This window comes from Sebastes umbrosus, chromosome 5, assembly GCF_015220745.1.
Source record: "Sebastes umbrosus isolate fSebUmb1 chromosome 5, fSebUmb1.pri, whole genome shotgun sequence".
Taxonomy (NCBI): domain Eukaryota; kingdom Metazoa; phylum Chordata; class Actinopteri; order Perciformes; family Sebastidae; genus Sebastes; species Sebastes umbrosus.
This window is the reverse complement of record NC_051273.1, coordinates 30,789,671-30,810,477: the sequence shown is the minus strand read 5'-3', so window position 1 is coordinate 30,810,477 and position 20,807 is coordinate 30,789,671. Positions and strand designations below refer to the sequence as shown.

General features: G+C 39.8%; 1 protein-coding gene across 6 annotated transcripts; it reads left to right on the top strand.

Moving 5' to 3' along the window:
• The first annotated feature begins 252 nt into the window (after window positions 1–252).
• brdt (bromodomain, testis-specific) lies at window positions 253–19,715 on the top strand. 6 transcript variants are annotated; one of them, XM_037770777.1, is made up of 20 exons: window positions 253–658; window positions 6,148–6,417; window positions 6,639–6,776; window positions 7,056–7,194; window positions 7,809–7,930; window positions 8,959–9,309; window positions 9,396–9,524; window positions 10,422–10,616; window positions 10,698–10,867; window positions 10,987–11,276; window positions 12,268–12,381; window positions 12,488–12,628; window positions 13,317–13,372; window positions 13,462–13,642; window positions 14,471–14,541; window positions 15,990–16,050; window positions 16,133–16,251; window positions 16,870–17,072; window positions 18,548–18,767; window positions 18,870–19,715. In XM_037770777.1, the coding sequence occupies exons 2-20, from the start codon at window positions 6,226–6,228 to the stop codon at window positions 18,933–18,935; spliced, it is 2,958 nt and encodes a 985-aa protein (XP_037626705.1). In that variant the 5' UTR covers window positions 253–658; window positions 6,148–6,225; the 3' UTR covers window positions 18,936–19,715. The 6 variants fall into 6 exon arrangements, with proteins under 6 accessions (XP_037626705.1, XP_037626707.1, XP_037626704.1 ...); XM_037770779.1 differs by having other exon boundaries at window positions 254–658; window positions 16,145–16,251; XM_037770776.1 differs by having other exon boundaries at window positions 254–658; window positions 15,987–16,050.
• Window positions 19,716–20,807: the final 1,092 nt, after the last annotated feature.

Sequence of the window (20,807 nt, the reverse complement as noted above, 5' to 3'; positions counted from 1 at the left end):
GCAATGTTCTTGAATGTTTATGTGAAGCCCGTTGAATTGCCCTGTTGCTGAAATGTGCTCTACAAATAAAGCTGCCTTGCCTAACTGTCCTAGTTTATAGGGGTTGGTAGCTTTTGTGTGGTAATTGAAAGCAAGTTTTCCGATTCTGGGTCTCAGCACACGAATGCACCACTCCGCCCAGATCCCGGTCTTCCGGTCCTGTCGGTGCACACAGACACACATTACCTCCTCCGCTGGTAGTCGGAGGAACACCGACTGCCTGTACGGGGCAGACACCCACACTATTGAATGAACAGGAGGGTTGATGACTTTGCACCGATCAGTCAGTGGTCGAATCAATCCATAACACTCCTTCAGTGACACCGCGTTGCCATGTGGTTTTAGAACTCAACAAACATGTTAACCTTTAAAAACCCGAGTAGCTGCACATATCCAGGAGACAGTGGGGTTTTTTTTGCATGAAAGAAAAAATGTTTCGAGCGCCTTTTTTTGTGCAGAAATGCATAAAGTCTTAAAACTAGTATAACATTAGTTACTGCTTTGACCAATCAGTCGTAGAGCCTCGAGCAGGCAGACGGTATAAAGGTGAGGCGGTTGCCGTAGCGACGTCTGCAGCAACCGGAGAGTTGAACGCAAGAGCACCGTGATATCTCGTCAGGTAATGCTAGCACGGGGACATCAATGCTTGCTAAATGACATGTTTTACAAGCGCAGACTTATAGTATGGTAGCTGATGTGATCCTAACAGGGAGGGGAACATTTCATCTGCTGTCATTAGTTGGCGTGGAGCCAAACATCTTCACATCTTCACTGCTAGCTGCTTAGCTACCGGCATGCTAGCTAGATGCTAGAGTGATTGTTGAGTGAAAATGCACCCGATAAGCCGCACTGGCCTTATTGTGGTAGATAAAACAAACCGTGGAAAGATGGGAAATATCTAGTTATTGACAAGGAACCAGTGATAATATAAACAAAATGACTAACGCAGTACCAGCTAGCTAGCTAGCTAGCATGCAGGCTAAAGTGGCTACAGTCGCCCGGGCAACGCTAGCTAGCATTGTTCAGCTTGTTTCATTTCAAACGGTAGCTAACGCGAGCTGTTGTGACTGCATAGGTCACCATGCCGTCATTCACATAATTCGTCGGACGAATTTGAATCTCCAGATTACTAAACTAGCTTCTAGCTTCATTGCCCTGTCATGAGTTAGCTAGCTAACGCTAAGGTGGCTTTAACTACCCGGTGGGCGTGGTGGTGCCTTCACGTGTTGGCCTGAGCACTGTCAACAGCACAGCATGCATGCAGCCATGCTCTCTGCACAACACCATACGTAACATGTGAACAACATATGAGAGAAACCCTTAAATTCAAGCCAAGCTTGCAACACCTGACGCATCTCATTGTATGATTAATGTATTAATTAAGGCTAGCTAAAGGTTTAAGATACTGCTATCACAAATTAACGTTTTTTTTTTGAGGCAGGTGAAGTGATGGTTCACTTTCATGGTCTGTAACATGACAAGGGCACTGACAAATTGATTTAAATGCAACCAATCACACAATGTGTGTATTTGAGGTAATGATGTTATTGTGAGGGTTTGGTAGCTGGACACATTTTTAAAGACAGCCACATATAAGATCAGATATTCCTTTATTATTCCCGCAGTGGGGGAACTTGCAGTGTGCAGCAGCAAAGGGGATAGTGCAAAAAAAACAAGAAGCATCAGCTAACACAGTAAAAACAAGAGTTAAACAAAGTGTAACAAAATATGAACCATTTAAATAGAAGGAAGTGTAAAAATAGGAGCAGCATATACAGTATTGACAATAAACAGACTATTAACAAAATTACACAAGTGGGAAGTGATATTGCAGAGTGAGAATGAATGAATGAAATTCCACCTGTAAATATCAGTTTATTGTCAGTTTTATGAGATAAACCCTTAAATCCAGCCAAACTTGCAACACACTACCGCATCTCATTGTTAGATTGATGTATTCATTAACGCTAGCTAAAGGTTTAAGATACTGGTATCACAAATGAACGTTTATTTGAGGCAGGTGATATGATGGTTCACTTTCATGGTTTGTAACATGACAAGTAGTGATGGGAATTCCGGCTCTTTTTAGTGAGCCAGATCATTTGGCTCAGCTCACCAAGAAGAGCCGGCTCTTTCGGCTCCCAAACGGCTCTTCGTTTTACCACTTCTGCCTTTTCATAATTCAGCCAAATTTAGCGCTGTTTTGACCTATGATTAGTATGTGTGCAGATATATCACTTAAATTATTCAATATAATTATACTAAACCTTATAATTTCCAGAATACGATAATTTTACATGCTGCTTCGTTTCCGACTGTCACTTATCTTGTCTACTATTTGCGCACCACACTCCTCTCTCTTTCTCGCCTCCTCTCCCTCCTGCTCTGTACCTGTATAGACCGTCAGCGCGCCGTGCACCCCCGCCCCTCCCTGCTTGATGGTATGATCCTTGTCTGTCAATACCTGATTGGTCGCACGGACATCATTAACACAACATTCAGTCACCGTCAATGCACGGAGTGCCCGTGGCGTGGAGAAAATTGTCATATCATTCTGCCTTGAATTAATAGGGGGGAAAAAAATAAACAGGTCTCGGATGGGAGCCGGCTCTTATCGTTCACTTAAAAGAGCCGGCTCGTTCGTGACCAACACATCACTAATGACAAGGGCACTGACAAATTGATTTAAATGCAACCAATCACACAATGTGTGTATTTGCAGTAATGGATGTTATTGTGAGGGTTTGGTAGCTGGACACATTTTTAAAGACAGTCCCATATACTTGGGTTTCTTCTAATCTCCATCCTAGTTTTTAATTTAAATGTTAATTCAGATGATTTAGATTTGTGTTGACATGCAGGACCAGGTTTTGTCAGCTGTTAGTGGTTTCGATGATGGAATGCAACAGTTTATACCTTTGTGTTTTCAAATGGCCAAACAACAGAACCAGTGTTTTTTTGGTTTGTCTATAATTAAGTGTTTACCGTGCGGGGGTTGTCTGTTGGTTGGGGTCAAGACAGCTGCCACAGATGTTTTCATAATTTTGGCATGATATCCTATTTAATGGCAGATATGCTGACATTTCCATTTTCTTTGCTTAATTTGTGCATTGCCCTCAGTACTCATGTTCATGAGTGTCAATCACTGATCTAAATGTGCTGAAGCTTACCACATTTACTACAATATCCCTGATGATTTTTTTTATAGCAAAGCGTTTTCATAACTACTTTTTTGTCTGCTAATTGGTAATTTACTTGTCCAGAGTCTGCTGAAGCCTACCTCCTGACTACAACAAATATTTTGTGACAGTCATCATGATGTGTACCAAAGAAGATTACCTCATCATCACAATCATTTTTTGTTGTTTGTTTATTTGTTTCTACCAATAGTTTTAATTAACTGATTTATCATTTAGTTTATGCCCTTCACATTTATTGCTGTTGGTGCCCCAAATTATGGCAAATTGCTTACCCGACCAATAGTCAGGGAACTGATGTTTTCCTTACAGCGATATGACATGCATAAAAGCAGAAAATCCTTTCATGTTAGAAGCTGGTACCAGTAAACTCATTGCAATGTTACCTGATAAATTTAATGACTTAAACTGATTATTAAAATTAGTGAGTGTGAGTACTTCTCTGTCAAATTAATTGACAAAGTGTTTTAGCTGTGGTATGTCCAAAACATGACTGCCTTGTCATAACGCTTTCTGTATGAAATAACTGTGAACGTCAAATAGCATTCGACTCCCAATCTTGCAAATGCATAAAAAAAACTCATCACCAGGTCATTGGGACAGCAAGGCGTAGGTGACTGTGAGGAGCTCGACATTTAGTCGCTGAAGTGTGGATCATGTGCTACTTGAAATTCACTTTGCACCTACATACACCCAACAAAAGGACAAAAACATGATGGGCTGGGCTTCACTGGATTTATACATGTTTCAAAGTATTGTCTTAATTTTTCCTCTTTTTAAAAAAATAAATAAAATGGAAATAAGAAACAGAACTTGCAATGTAAAATTATTTGGGTTGGGTATCAAAGAAAAATAATGTGTTTGTTTGTTTGTTTGACTTGCAGAAGATGGCAGAATGGCACTTCAGTCTTAAATATAAATCTTTTTTTCCTTTTTTTTTTTTTACAGCCCCACCTTTTTAACCTGCTTGGCTACTTGGATCCTTAACCTTTTTATATATAGTTTAGGTGCTTTTAGAAAGGGCTTATGAGAACAAACTCTTGGGCTTTTTCATCAATCTCAAAACTCTTTGTTGAACAATAAACCTCAATTTCCAGAAGGCAGGAGTATTATATATTCTATTATAAGTTTATTCCAAAATGTTACATGTTTCCTCTTGCAACTGCTCAGCAAGTTTTAAAGAAGTGTATGCAAAACATCCTCCAGACTTTTATTGTGACATTAGCTTACGTAATTAAACCGCACAGACAAGTGTTTATGGGACGTCGGTTAATAGGGCTTTTGTTACTGGTACTCCAAGTGCTTGTTAGAAACATGGATCTACAACGGTTCAATGTTTTTGCTGAGCTAAAATGCTGAATGGAACAATGTCTGAGAGATACTCTAGGTGGCACAATTACCCATGTTTAGAAGGAAAGATGCTCCTGAGCATCCACTGTACTCTGTGAGTGTTGCTAATCCACTGGCATTTAAAATATACTATTTATACTGTACTGTGATTTCTTTAGTTTTTCACAGGGAGCAATTAAGTGCACAGACCCAATTAAGGCACATCCAGTCAACAAAATAATGTGTTCAGATTAAATGAATAAGAGAATTGTTGAGTGCAAACTTTAACTTTCTGTTGGTACTTGTTGGTTATTTATGTCGTAGAATCAAACATCGGTTTGAGTGAATAAATCGTGGCTTTTTTAATTTCATAGCCAGTAAGAAATATTGAGCATGCTCTGGCGTACTGTCTTTTTCTTCTTTTTTTAATTGATTTGTTCCAAGTAGATTAAAACCTGCCAGTAGGCATTTTGGACTGTTGTTGCAGGATACATATATGCAGGTGGTCACATCCCACCTCCTGTCATTTATCCTCGTTGCCGGCAACAGCCCTGGATTGAATAGATAGATTTTGGTGGTCAAGGTCACTGTGACCTCACGTCAGTCCCATTCTTGTGAACGTGATATCTCTGGAACGCCTTCAAGGAATTTATTCAAATTTGGCACGAACGTCCACTTGGACTCAAGGATGAACTGATCGGATTTTGGTGGTCGAAGGTCAAGGTCACTACGACCTCATAAGAGGAGAATTCATATGCTAACTGACATTTTCACACAAATGTCTAGTAGGATGAATTGATGACATGGATGTAAACTGCAACATTACTGGTTGACGGAGGCATACAACCGTGAGGTGGTAATTCTAGTTAATTTTAAACTTAAAATAACATTGATGCAGCAGCTATGAATCTCTTTTTCTTATAACTATACTAAAGTATAAAGCAGGCATTCTATATTTTTATGTTGTCAACAAACCCTATCACCAAAAAAAACAACAACTTCCCGATTTCCCTACCCTGTCTGTTGTACTCCGCTCCATCCAATTTGCTCCTATTGGAAACCTGTAAAATAAATGAGTCACAAATAAACTCTTATTTAAATTGATGAGTCATTTCCTAAGACAGCTGGGCATTGTTTTGTTTTTTTGTTTGTTTGTTTTCAGCAAACTTTAAAACGGCAGTAAATAGTGCATTTGTTAGGGACTATTTTCTGCTGTGGATTGATACACATTTGATGCTATACAAACAATAATTGTTATTGGCATCGATAAGCACTATAATTGCTGATCTTGGTCTTTTTCATGGGATTAGTTGGCAATAAGATATTATGCTTGAGGCTACATTAGCTGCTACTAGCGTAACATCTGAATGTTGGACTTGAACGGTTGGCTGTCAAGTTGCATTGTGGGTAATGTAGGCACCAGGTTTAAGAATGTTCGATTTAAGGCAGAATAGGTTTCAGCACTGATGCAGTATAAAGGATAGACTGTAACTGAATTTTTCGGTTTGTTTTTTTCAAAATGTCATCCCCAATATCCATTTTTTACTGAAGCACTGTAAACTACTCTTCCCTCCTTGTTTAGGAAAACGTGTGATGAACACCAAGTTGCAGCAAAGCATACGACAGAACGATTCCCCCTTCATGGCCTTTGGACAGCACAATGTCTGATGTGAAAGTGTGTCCCACTGTGAGTGGAAATCCCCCTCCGCCGGAGGTCATAAATCCCAAGAGCCCTGGACGTGTAACCAATCAGCTGCTGTACCTAGAGAAAGTGGTGATCAAAACTTTATGGAAGCATAACTTTTCGTGGCCCTTTCGCCAGCCAGTTGATGCTGTGGCACTGCGTCTCCCAGTAAGTAATAAGACTGCATCACTCACAGCCCATCTCTAACATGTGGTGTTGTTGAGTTTTTTTTCTCATTCTCAGTTAATCGATAGTATTTCAGCGTTTCAGCCTAAAATTAGGTGCATCCAGACTCTGTCTTGGTGGATAAGTTCCATTAGATTTACTTTTTTTTTAATTTTCAATCAGATTTTGGTGTATTCATGCCAGTGTAATTTTTTGTCTTTCAGGATTATTATTCAATTATTACAAAGCCTATGGATCTGAGCACTATTAAGAAGCGCCTTCAGAACAAATACTACTGGCAAGCACTTGACTGTATACAAGACTTCAATGCCATGTTCACCAACTGCTATGTGTACAATCGGGTAAGAGAATACTATTTGTGATGCTGTCTGACACAACAACATGTACGTACAACTGTAATGCAAAAGTATGTCTGTGAACTGATATAATGTTCACTAATCCCTATTGCTGTTCTGTCATACTGTAATGCAAATGAGCTGGTTCACACTCAGAATTAAGTTTTTTTTAGGCTATTACAGTGCTGAAGATTATTTCTAACGGTTCAGTCGGGATTGGCATAAGAGTACATGCTACATTGAGTGTTTTTATTTTATTGTAATATATACATTTTCTTTCCACAGCCTGGAGATGACATTGTTTTTATGGCACAGACCCTGGAGAAGCTTTTTTTGCAGAAAGTGTCCCAAATGGAAAAGGAAGAGCGTGACGTTTCAGCAATCACTGTAAAGGAACCGGTGAAAGGGAGGAAGACGAATGCAGGTATCTTACACAACAACAGTTCCTTAAGATGTGGTCCAACTTTACTTTTTAATTTTTTTTAATTAGTATGTCATATTGTTGGTCCACACTGTGTAACTGGAAAGTTTGCTCCAGCCAGTGGGCGGTGCTTGGTTTTGGCTCGACTGTAAATGACTGACTATAAAATCTAAAAACATTTGAGGTGAGAAATATGCATTACAGTAACCAAATCTGGATTCATATTTGATCAGCGCTCCCTAGTTTGACAGTTTGATCAGAGTTTGCGAGTTTCGCGAGCAGTGATGACAGCTGCTTAGAGACTGCTCGGCTCTGATTGGTTGTTTCCCTTTGGCACGGTGAAATCTTGCAAATGCCATTAGAGCACAGGAGGACACATATTATCTGTCTCATGCACAACTGTCAGGATATAGTGACTGTTTTATAAAAATAACTTTTTTATCATATTTGCTCAAAGTTACCAACTGCAGCTTTAAATGCCCCAAACACCCGCGAATATTGCCATGTTAGAACTTTGTAGTAACGTCCTCCGGACACTAATTGTGCTGCCTAATTAAACCATTTTAAAATGGTATCTGATTCTTGTGCATGTATTCACTTTACCTTGTGTCGTGCAGGTGCAATAAAGCAGAGATCCCTTGTGTCAGAAGTTGTTCTCCAGCAGACTGTGACAGTCATTCCACCCGATGTGCCTCAATTCATGCCACCCATCCAGCTCTCTGCACAAATTGATGCAACAGTGAGTATTTTATTGCTTTGCAAGCAACTAGCACAGTATACATACTGACTCTAAACCATGAAATAGACTGTAGAGGTGTGAAAACATGCAGAAAAGAGGTTGTTTGTCTTATTGTTACTATGATTGGGTATCATAGAGTTTACCACTCGGTTCTGATGCTTGGCTTGTTATTGCAGTAAGAAAAGAAACCAAAATATATTGACATTAAAATTTAGTTGAATATGATTTTTTGTCATAAATACATACATACATGTTTTCTCCATTGTTATCAAAAGGTAAGATAAATGTTTTTACACTGGAATCGAATGCACCACCAGTAGTAGCTCATTCTGTGGTGGCTGCAATAAATGTTTTTTCATGTAAGACAGACTTTCTCGTTGAGTTTCACAAACTTGAATTGTTCACATGACCAATTACTAATGTTAAAGGATAACTTTCAACCCCTATTTTCCCGTCTTTCTGTCTAAGTGATTAATGGGGACAACACTTTTTTGAAATTGGTCCAGTACTGAGGGAGAATGCTGCAGCTTCCATTAGCTAAACAAGCTCTAATGTAATAATTTGGGGCAACCTGGCACCGTCAGTTTACGCACACTAAAAGTGCTTGTTTTTGCACCCGAGAGGCTCGGATAGTTATTATAAGTGTCACTCACGTTTCCACCGTTGTCTCTTCCGGCAACAAGTCACATGACATAATGACAAACGGAAAGCGGTCCTTTCTATAATGCTAGCACTTTTAGTGGACGTAAACTGATGTTGCCAGGTTGCCCCAAATCATTACATTACAGCTTTAGTGGCTGGCGGTTGCAGCGTTCTCCCTCAATTCTGGACCAATTTAAAAAATAGTTTTCCCCATTAGTCACTTAGACACACAAACATGGAAAACAGGGTACCGAAGTTATCCTTTAAATCACATTGCAGATTCCATAGCCTGTGTTTGTGCTTTGAACCAAACTTTTAAATGTCAAAGTGCTAAACAAATTGTAAATTCTTTGCTGTTTTTGTGTGACCTTTTTCTGAACATCCAGATTAAAAAAGGCTTTAAGAGGAAAGCAGACTCCACAGCCTCCACCACCGCCGTCATCACCAGTTGTGAGGTATCCCCCGCTGAGGATCCTTCAGCACCCTGTTCATTATTCTCCAGGAGAGGCAGTGGAAGGCCCATCAAAGCTCCAAAGAAAGACTTGCCTACCTCTGAGGTCAAGAAGGTCAGACTGTCTGAGCAGCTCAGGTACTGTAATGATATCCTGAGGGAGATGTTCTCAAAGAGACACTATGCGTATGCATGGCCCTTCTATACCCCCGTTGATGCGGTTGCCTTCGGTTTGCACGATTACCACGACATCATCAAGCAGCCTATGGACCTGGGCTCCATCAAGGTAAGATGGTTATGATGATGAGGAGTATATTACATTATTATTAATATAAGTCAGATCAGTTTTATCAGTAAGTGTTATTTCCTCAGAAACAAATGGATCAACGAGAATATGCGAATGCAAAAGAATTTGCCGCTGATGTCCGACTGATGTTCTCCAACTGTTACAAATACAATCCACCTTCGCATGAGGTGGTCTACATGGCAAGAAAACTGCAGGTAAAGATTTTTTTTTTGTTCTATCAGATCTGTATGTTAATACTGAAACATACCAGCTTTTTGGAAAACAGTTGTGTTTTATATTAACTGTTTCCCACCAAATGCATTCTGCGTATCCTCAATGCCTGATAAATGTGTTGAATGTATTTTCCTCTTCATACATCATTTGCAGAATGTTTGGAAGAATTTGAAACCTACATTGTTTACATCCATGTGTGCTTGCTAGCAGGCTTCTTCCTCCTCATTTTTGTTTGCACATTCCTGGCATGTTACCACCACCAACTGTTGATCAGTGGAATAGTGTGAAACCATCTGCCGACTGTTTATCACTTTATCCACATGCACGACATACTAACAAAATTGGGACCCACGCCTATAGTCTTTGCTCCATAGCGCTACTAGTGGTCAAAAACTCCATATGGTACCTTAAAGGGTAACTTCGGTATCTTTCAACGTGGACCCTATTTTCCCATGTGTTTGTTTCTAAGTGACTAATGGGGACAAACATTTTAGAAATCGGTCCAGTAATGAGATATAACGCTGTAACCGGCAGCCGTGAAACGAGCTGCGAGGGCAAGTGAGCAGCGTCAATGTAACGTTACGTACTCCGATTAGTATTGTAAGCATCTGACAGCATTAAGGCCGCCGTCTACAGCACAATTTCAGAAATTGTTGTCTGACCTCAAGTTATGTGAATGAAAATGGGTTCTATAGGAACCCACAAGTCTCCCCTTTAAATAAATATTTGAATCGATTGACAGCCCTAGTAATTAAAACTGGTAAATGCACTGTACAGACTGTAAAGATTGACCTAGGCCCTCCCTAATTTGAAGCATTAGCATCCGTGTTATAATTTCTATTACTACTATAAAAAAACATTTGTGTTTGTATCAACAGGAAGTTTTTGAGGCCCGATATCTGAGGGTTCCCCAAGAAGAGGGTTGTCCCATACCTCATCAGCGAGCTGACAAGGGAAAAGGAGACCGAGTTGAAAGTGTGCCAACCTCAGCGAGTTCTGAAAGCGAAAGCTCCTCAGAGGCAGAGAGTTCATCAGAAGAGGTGTCCATGCAGCTGGCCCATCTAGAGGAGCAGGTTGGTATACACATGCCAGAAGAGAAGTCATTCACTTCAGTGCATTTGACCTAATTGGCTCATTAATGGCTGGCTTTTCAGTTGAAAATTGTCCGTGATGAGCTGGAGAGACTTACGCAAGAGCCTAAGAAGAAAGACAAGTTGAAAAAGGAAAAAAGAGCCAAAGAAAAGGACATCGCTAGACTAAAGCACAAATCCTCGAAATACAAATCGATTGTAGAAAAAATGGCCAACCGGAAGAGCTCTGCTGTGTAAGTTAGCCCCTCCTGATCTTTTCATTAATATGATTTATATTTTATTCTTGTGACAAGTAATGTTGAACTGAGTATTCCACATGTGCCAACATCAGATGTTTTGTATGTATGTGTAGGCATGGCAACAGGCACAATGTTCATGGAGTACCTTTAACATGTGAGGATGAGGTCCCGTCATTACCAGTGACTTACCAGGAGAAGAAGCAGTTGAAACTGGACATCGACAAGCTGCCCGGTGACAAGCTGGGCAAGCTGGTGAACATCATTCATGCCAGGGAGTCCTGCCTGCGAGATTCCACTCTGGAGGAGATTGAGGTTGACTTTGAAATGCTCAAGCCCTCCACGCTAAGAGCCCTGCAGAGGTTTGTTGCAGCATGTCTGAAGAAATGCAACAAAAACGTTTGCAGTAAGTACAGCTCAGTCCTGCTCTGCTTAAAGGGCATTATTATTATTATTTTTAGGTTTTTATATAATTCATTGGCTTCCCAGTGGGGTTCCTTGTGTATTCAAATCTGAACATTCAAATTTTGGTCGAAGTATGTATGTTTTGTTGTGAAAATGCTATTTTCCCACGCTCATCTCTAAAAAAAAAAAAATACCCGCATAACCTGACATAGGTTTTTGCATGATGACGCTGCTACATGTACAGTATATATACATCCATAGTCAGTGTATTAACGTTACATACAATAACTTCCTGTTTGGAGATCGGACAGGTGTACCGGCACAGAAGCTAAGCAATGTACTGCTATTTGGACGCCACGTTGGTTCGGATCCTAAAGTCACAAAGTAACACAAACAAACTAACCGATTAATGCAGCGGTAGACTAGTAACTCACATGTTCTGTGGGGTAAAATGTTTTGTGAATGGAGTCTGGTCTAGCTGCTTTGAAGACCGCGATATGAAGACTGCTTCCATTCCCCGTCAGAAAGGGCTGTGTGACGACAAGGTAAAGCTGTGAAAATACTATAAATATTGTTTTTCTGCTGCCCTTTCCAACGCGAAACTGAAGCAGTTATATCGCTCTCTTCAAAACCACCAGACTACATTAAAAAAAGCAGTAATTTTAACTCACAGAACTCGGGAGTATACATACAACCCCACTTCAAAAAATCCGAACTAACCCTTTCAGTTATTTCCAAACTTAGCCCAGCTAGCTTTGACTCAGCTAGTGCTAGCGTTCACATTATTCATAACCTTATTGATTAGCTTACTTTGGGAACCTACATTGCTGCTTTTTGCTACGGCTGTGTCGGCGTTTTCATTTGGAAAAAAAAAAACGGAACAGAATGTAGATGGGCCCGCCCCTTTAGCTTTGCTCTGTCAGCAAATACACCTTTTTTATTATTGGATTTAATTTGTAAAATGTGCTATTATCATCTCCTCTGTTCTGCAGAAAAAAAGCTGGTGAAGCTCACAGGAGGAGTGCAGACTGGGAAACTAAAGGATGCTGGGACTTCTCAGGTTGCCAGTAAACAGCAGCACTTGATTAAGAAAAAAAAGCCACAAGGTAAGGTCTGAATTTGATCAACAATGTAATCGTCACAGTTGTTTCCATGTGAGGCATTGATTGTAAAAACCTCAACCTTTTTTGTTGTTGTTGTTGTTGTTAACAGCTAAAGTCGTGGCGGCTCCTGACCTTGGCTGCCCTTCACGCCTCAGTGCAAGCAGCAGCAGCAGCTCGTCGTCATCCAGCTCTGACAGCAGCAGCACCAGCAGCCATTCTAGCACTTCTGATAGCAGTGACTCTGAATCAGGTTAGCTGCTCCCCCCGCAGCACTCTGCCCTCCACCTACCTTTGGTTTACCCTTCCCTTCTCTCCTGTCTTAAAGTAAGATACAAGCAATGGGCATAATTCACCTGGGTGCCTTACTACTGCGTTTCCAACCCTTCTCTTGGTTGCAAACTAAATATTAAATTGTTTTGTATTTTTGCACATTCATCTGGTGTTTTCTCTTTGTGTTTATTTCACTCACACTTTAATTTGTCTACATGAAGCACACTCAATGACATCTGAGGCTATTGCAGTGAAACATTTGATAGAGCAGCTGTTTTATTGTAGCGGACATTCATTTATGTCTGATATGCTGAGTCAATGCCACTGATAAGTTAATGACATTGGATAACTCCAGGCAAAATCTAAAGAGTAAATTAAAAGCAGCACTGTTTCACTCATAGAAATAGAATTAGGAGTAGAACGGACATTCCCATTCAATCAACGTAGCAGGATGGTCAGAGTGGCGGACATTTTTATATGTACTGTCGCAATAGCGACCGCTGTAGCGGGCTGACTTCCACATAAACTAAACCAACTTGCGGCATGTCGCGCGCAACAAAGCAGAAACATTGCAAAATGTTTTATTTTTGATATAACAGTTTTGAGAGGACAAAAGGTATGATGCCTGACTCTGTAGACTGTGAATTATTCATGTACATGTCTTTCAGTGCCAAAAACAAAGAAGCCGAAAAGTAAAGACTCTTGCCAGAAAGTTAAGACGAAGGTAAATACAATTCAGTGTTTGCTTACTGTAATCTATTGAGATTCATTGCTGGTTACATTGAAAAGTAAGAATGTCATTTCTTTCTTAAGTCAAAGGTGACTGGTGCTGCCTGTGGCAAGCAGATATCGGAGACAAAAGATTCGACAAAAGCCCCGGTCAAGACTCGTCAGCCTCCTCCTGCTGTGCAGCCCTCGGTAGAAGAAACCAAAGGTCACCCAACACACCGAAACGCAGACGAGACCTGTGATGAGCTGCCTCTATCACCTCCAGGTACTGCTCACATTTGTCCTTTTTGTCCCTCAACTCAAAAAATGCACATTCATTTCACTTATAACAATTTACAGGATCTTTATTTTTAAATTAGTGATTTTTTTTTTGTTTGTTTGGGTTTGTTTTTTTAGTGAAAATGGAAGTCCGTAAGCCTTGGGCATGGAAAAACAAAAGCTGATGCAGCTGTCCATTGTTTTGTTTAATTCGACGTTGCTTTAAAATGACTGCTCCGATGCAAGGATGTCTCATTTTGTTAAATGCCTGTTGCCTCGACTCGTCTCTCCTCGTGTCTCTTCCTCTCCTCCTCCGCTCGCATCTTAGGTGGGAGGGACTATGATGCGAGGAGAGGAGGCGAAGAAAGGGATTGAGGATGTACAAACTGAGAAATAAGAAGAGCCACTTGTGCCAGACAAGCATCAATACCTCCCAACAACTCTGTACTCACAGATCAGCGTTGTCAGCTCCTTTAACAAATACCTCCCATTAAGATTCCTTATTCCTCCTTCACTGATGTAGCTCCACATCAAGTGAACCTTCCTCCTCCAACGTATATTCATCTTTATTTGTCCTATATGCTCAGTGTTCCTCAGAAACCGAAGTTCAGGAAGTGAAAACTGGCTCACTTACTCAGTTCTAATAGGGCTGAACAGGAAACTAATGGTCCAGTCAATTACCGCCCCTATTGCTTTCCATCTCATGCTGCCTTCAGCTGATTTTACTGTACACTAGTTCTCGCTGTAAGTTTGTATGAACACACAGTAGCTCCTTGCCTCTCACATGGTTATATAATGTGTTGAAGATCAATATCTGTCCTTTACTGTTTGACAGATTTGTCTGCCCTCTTATCCCCCATGGCGTCTCCAGGAGTGTTGCTGGACTGGGCTGCCACCAGATTTGAGGTACTTCTGATGAAACGGCAACAAACACTGTTGGCTTTGATTGTTAAAAAGACAACTTTTTTTAATTCCTGTGACACAAACTTCTTGTGATGACTCTCATTATGGGCCGTCACCTCTGAACTGTAACTTTTTAACCACGGATACATGGAATTGCAATGTTTCGGAACCAAAAAAGTTTCATAAATACATTACATATCAGCCTCATATCACGCTTACAGAAACGCACAATGCCACGTGGTTAACGTTGTGAACGATCGGTTAGGTTTAGGCAACAAAACTACTAGGTTAAGGTTATAAAAAGATCATGGTTTGTGTTCAAATAATAGTGTAACAACATAACAGTGCAACAAAGCCACTGTAGTTATGTTTGGGAAATAACTACATGGCTTAAAACCACTACGTTTGTACAGTGAAAATGACACTGAATGTTGTGAACACGGGGCACGAACGATCGGCTGATCGCAAAGTGACTTACGGAACACGAACAGCGTCCTCTTAGATGAAAGCCTTGTATTTGTTGGACCCATCCGCCTCCCCTCCCGCCCGTCCGCTCGGCTATTTAAACTTCGTCACTTGCTCTGACCAAATGCAAAAACGTTGCAAAACAAGTTTATTTAGTGGTAAAGGTTCTATGTGTAATTTCTGCCTCACTGCTAGCCTATTGTATCATTTTGCACTGTGATTAATCTACATGTTAAATTCATGTTGTGTCATACACTAGACCAAGTTGCATTTACATCGGATTTTAAAGGACACCCCTGGCTGTACTTAAAGAGCAATGAAAAAAGACAGCATCAGCCCATTTATTCATTGTTTTACAGTAGATCAGCAGAAATCTCCCTATCAGGTGCATCACAGTTGCTTTATATTAAATAGAGCTCAGCAGAAACACTACACATATAATCTTAAATGGTCTGAATCATAGACTGTATATAAAGATGGATGACGTGACAGCTCCCCAAAGGCCAAAAGAGACGCGTTGTCCATCTATATATACAGTCTATGGTCTGAATCAAAAGTGTTGCCATAACCACACAAAAACTTCTGCTTAAACGCATAAATTGCCTCCGTATTGCCTTATTGCCAATATGTCTACAAATCCTTGACATGTATCTCGGTATACACTCATTATTCAGTTTATTTTAACAACACATAATTAAGTAATTGTACATTTTCAATGCTCCGTGGCAGTTTTTCATAATTGTAAGAAAAGTATTCAAGGTCTATCAGGACGTCAAAGGAAAATATCCAAAAGCAACATGACCTATATAATAGTAGCAGTTCCCTATATACCATGTTATCCTCGCTATGTTATATCAGGGATATTTTTATGTGTAGTGTGTTACACTCATTGTAATTCTGTCTTTTTGGGCTTGAATATTTGGTCGTTGGCTACTTTGCTGTTTTTAAGATTTTAAATGTTCAATCTAAATCTGACCTTTCAGCAGGGCCAAGTGCTGTCCCCTCTGAGAGACAGCCCACTGCAGCCCAAAGAAGAGACCGGGTCCAGTAAGTCACTAGAAGACCCTTACTTTGACATCACCAATTCTTTTTAATTCCTAACCCTTTAGCAGAACACTTGTTTCTAAAGTGATTATGCCAGATTTCAGATACCCTGAGGATTTTCCTGACAGTCAGCTGACTAATGTGCCTTACGCCAACACAGCAAGTAAATCTGCTGAAGAGGGGAAAACCCAAATCCCCAAAAAGGTTAGCATTGTTTAACTGAGTTAACTATGTACAAGTGTTAACATCTCGGGGTGCATTCACATGGTCCTCGGATAGTCCCGTTTCCCCAAGTAGGGAAGTCGTTCTTCTGACTCATTAATAGCTGCTTCCAGTATTTATGTGAGTAAAGGAACTGGCTCAGCAGTACATTCCCTAAAACCACTAAAATATTTCTTTACCTTACTTGTTATCAGTGTTAATGCTAATAAATAACTTTTCTAACTAATCCAGTCAACTCGGCAAGTCGTGTAGCAAAATATTTGCCGCCTTTCCGAGTTGTTGTTCCAGACTGACGTGAATTTTCACAGTTTGGAACTAATTTTTCAGATTATTCCGACACCACATGAATGCAGCATTTTTCCTGAACTGTTGAATGATTGATTCTGCAGCTCAGGATGCAGAGGGTGGGTTGCACCAATAAGGATTGTGTCTGTCTGCACCAAACGGCAGATGGACACAAAGGTTAAGACATTAGCTTATTTAGATTTTGATTTCTGCCGTTTAGTGGCCAGAAACCAAATAATGCAGCTTCAAACCTGATCCTTGTTGGTGCGAGTAATTCGAAATAGATAAATAAACGTGGTGATTTGTCTCGTTTAGGACATTGTTCTGAAAAATGCAGAGTCTTGGGCAAAACTGGTGAGGCAGTCGGTCACTGCAACTGCAATCAAGTCCTCCAAGGAGAGCTTCCAGCAGTTCCGTAAGGCTGCCATAAAAAAGGAAGAACATGAAAAAGCACTGAAGTCACTGAAGAATCTGATGGAAGACAACACGGAGAGGGAGGAGGCTCCTGAAAAGAGCAGGTATTCAGCAAATGCATCAGATTGGCTTCTAAATGAATATTTCAGCATAATTCAGAGTGTCCAAATCCCAGTTTTTGAAAGAGTGCTGATAAACTAAAGGAGTATTTTTCTGTAAAAGCTTGGTGGATGGTATAAAGGAACAGTGTGTAACATTTTGGGGGATCTATTGGCAGAAATGGAATATATAAGATTCATAACTGTTTTCATTCGTGTATAATCATCTGAAACTGAGAATCGTTGTGTTTTCGTTAGCTTAGAGTGAGCCCTTCATATCTACATATGGAGCGGGTATTCTTCACAGTCAACCATGTTTCTACAGTAGCCCAGAAGGGACAAACCAAACACTGGCTCCAGAGAGAGCCTTTTGCATTTCTACGTTACCTGAAGGCCACCGTAGTTCTCCGACACGCTTGTGAAACTGCGGTAACGTGAGCCGCAGAGTGCAAAACCGTGGTATCGCCAGCCGCCGTCTGACTTCCGTTGCTCCTAAAGTAGTGTTATTATGGTGAGGATGGCCTCTGAGTGAGGTGAACGGCGTTACTACGGTTTTACACTCGGCGGCTCACGTTACCTCAGTCTTGGAAAAGGAGTAGTGAGCGGAGGGGAGACTCAGTTGGTTGCAATCTGCAACCACACCACTAGATACCGCCAAATCCTTCATACTGTACCTTTTTAAAAGCCGTTTCACACCAAGCAAGGATTTTCGCTCAAAAAATTCACACGGATATTTTTGATTTTGTGGGTTCTTATAAATGCTTGCACTCCCCTGCGCAACATTCGTGTGGGGGGAAAAAATATTTCGGACGGACTTCGACTTCAGCAAATTTCCAACTGCGGAAAATATGTTTGACTGATGAAATCCTTTGTTCCAACTGATCTCTGTCGTTCTGCATAATAAATAGCCATGTGCTTCTGTTTGTTGCACGGAAAGTGTGTATTTTCGGGGCCTTGGAACAAATGGGCTTTTTTTTCGGTCCAATGGGCCATTTTTGGGACAATTGGTGTTTCGGAATACCAATGGGCCGTCCCCTTCTCAACAACCAATAATGTACGACGAACACTACTACCTCAACAACCAAATAAAGGACAATATATATGGCTTTAGATCGCCCAGCAGCTGGGATACGATGAAGATGGTTATGTAGCTGATATGCACTTGCTAACGTTATGTGTTAGTCACTGAACGGGGCTAGCCTCAACAGCTAACGTTAGAGTTAGCATCTCATTTGGGGTCCAATTTATGTATGTTTTATGTATTCTGCTCTTAATGCAAGCCCCTCAGACATTCTCTGTCTGAATAGGTTTTTGTTGTTTAGAGTAGACACGGCACTATTTAGGAGGAAACTCATTGCAAAAATGGAACGCAGCAACGTGGATAGTTCGCACCAGACCCGATGTGTGTAGTTGTCAATGCGGAAGTGAGAAACGGCATCAAAGAGCGCTACTTCCAATTAAAATGGACATTCTCCTTCTAGTTTGCTGGGCCCATGTCAACCAGAAACAACTCCACAACCTATCAAGAAGGATCCTGATTCACCGGAGAACATTTGTACAGAAGCTACCCCAGACGCTCCTAAAGATGTTGAGCAGCAAGAGCCAAAGTCTCCCACAGAAACAGAACCTCCAACCCCACAGTCGTCGGTGGAAAGAGAGATCGCCCGCAGAAAGGAGCAAGAGCGTCGCAGGCGAGAGGCTGTGAGTACCATCATCCATGTCCATGTGGTATTTAGGTGTTCTGATATTGGTCAAATGGCATTTTTAATAACTGTTGTGTGGTTTATTTTTCTCTCTTTATAGATACCTGTTATTGACATGTCTAGGCAGCGGGACATCATGACTACATTTGAGCTTAACCTGGACTAAAAACAAACTGGGATTTACTTGAAAAAATATAGCACTCTGTGCAAGACCTCTAGGTGTCGTCTCAGTGAATGATTTGAGCTGCTGGTTCTTTCTCGGGCACAAAAGACAACTTCACATCAATGTTCTTGAGACTAGAAAAATAAAATGTTAATTGTAAAAAAACAAACATTCTATAAAATATAAATGGGTGTTGCCCTTAATTTGCATTTGAAATGGATGATGTCTGCACTGTTGGGTGTCACAATTCAAACCTGAATGTAATCTTTAGTGCGTGTTTTTCTGTTCTTTTCACATTCGGACGAGTCCTCCAATCAGCTGACAGTTGTGTATGACCAGCTAATTCAGTACATTCATACACTTCAGTTCAAATGCCACCTTGTCTTGTTTGCTGAAATGTGCAGTGTTATTTAGTTCTTCTGTTAAGTTATCCCGTTTGATGAACCCTTACCACCTTTTTCAGTTTATCCTGACTCAACAATACACTTATTATAGACAAAACAACATACAAAACATTCTTGCACAAAAGTAAATAAAATCTTTGAACAAAGGTTGGTAGGTCCTCGTCAAAGTTCCCAGTGTGGAATTGAAGTTAATAATCGCAGTTCCTTATTTGCTTGACTACTTGAAAATGCCATACATGTGTTACTGTACTGTACCGTACACGCACTGCACTTTGTTGTTCATACAGTTCTGGCTGTTCCAAAGTTGCTATTGGAGATTATAAACATGTTCTGTATGTTACAGTTTGTATATGCTAAATAAATAATAATTTCTTTCTTCTTTTTTTTTTTTTTTTTTTTTTTTACTCAAAATAATAAAGCTATTTTCACTAAGCGACTTGCATCACTTCATCACTTCATCTACTTATAATGGCAAGGTAGTGTAGACCACAACAACCCATCTGATGCAGATGTTCCCCACAGCCCCATCTAAGAATTGTGCATAAGGCCATGGTTTTCTCCTACAAGGTGGATGGATATGGAAGATGGAACCTGCCAAAATACAAAAAAATGAATGAATAAATAAATAAATGACTCTATAAATAAATGTCATTAAATGTAGCAAAAACATTTTTAAATGTAGCCATTAATTAATTGATCAAATATGACATAAATTGATATTTACGTTTTAATGTGCTTCTTTATCTTTGTATTAATTACCTTTTTTATTTACTCTTTTGTTTAATTTTCCCTTTTATGTATTTATGTTTCATCATTTTCAAAATGAGGCAGAAATGTAAAAAAAAAAAAAAATGTATGAAGAAGAGAATACAGAAATGTTTGGGAAAAAGGGTGAAATGCAAAGGGAAATCGTGCACAAATAGATAAATGCATAAATACAGTAAAATAAATACATTTAAAAATAAATGAATAAATAAGAAATAAATGCAAATATAAACAAATAAATATATTTAAACTAAATTTAAAAATGAATAAAAAATAAATACATGCATAAATAAAAGGGAAAATTAAACAGAAGAGTTAATGAATAATGGAATTAATACAAAGATAAATAAATAAAGAATCAGATTAATACAGAAATACCAATGTCACATTTTATCAATTAATTAATGGCTATTATTTTTGCTACATTTAATGACATTTATTTATCAAGTCATTTATTGATTAATTTATTTTTTATTTTGGCAGGTTCCGTCCTCCATAGCTGCCTGGATTATATATATATATATATATATATATACATACAGTTTATCCCCAAATGCTATTCTGCTATCTGTATTACTGGTTTTGATGGTACAAGGGAAAGTATAAAACTCTCTTTTTACACTCCATTTTAATTATTTAAGTAACAGTATTGCTCATTAATGAATTGAGTCATATTTGTGCTTCATTTGGTCAGTGTTTGGACTCC

Bases quoted from the DNA above. Each gene is read 5' to 3' on its own strand.
- brdt (XM_037770776.1), top strand. From the start codon at position 6,226: ATGTCTGATGTGAAAGTGTGTCCCACTGTGAGTGGAAATCCCCCTCCG. The intron at 7,931-8,958 runs GTGAGTATTTTA...CTGAACATCCAG, and splicing joins CTGCACAAATTGATGCAACA to ATTAAAAAAGGCTTTAAGAG. The intron at 17,073-18,547 runs GTATTCAGCAAA...TTCTCCTTCTAG, and splicing joins GAGGCTCCTGAAAAGAGCAG to TTTGCTGGGCCCATGTCAAC.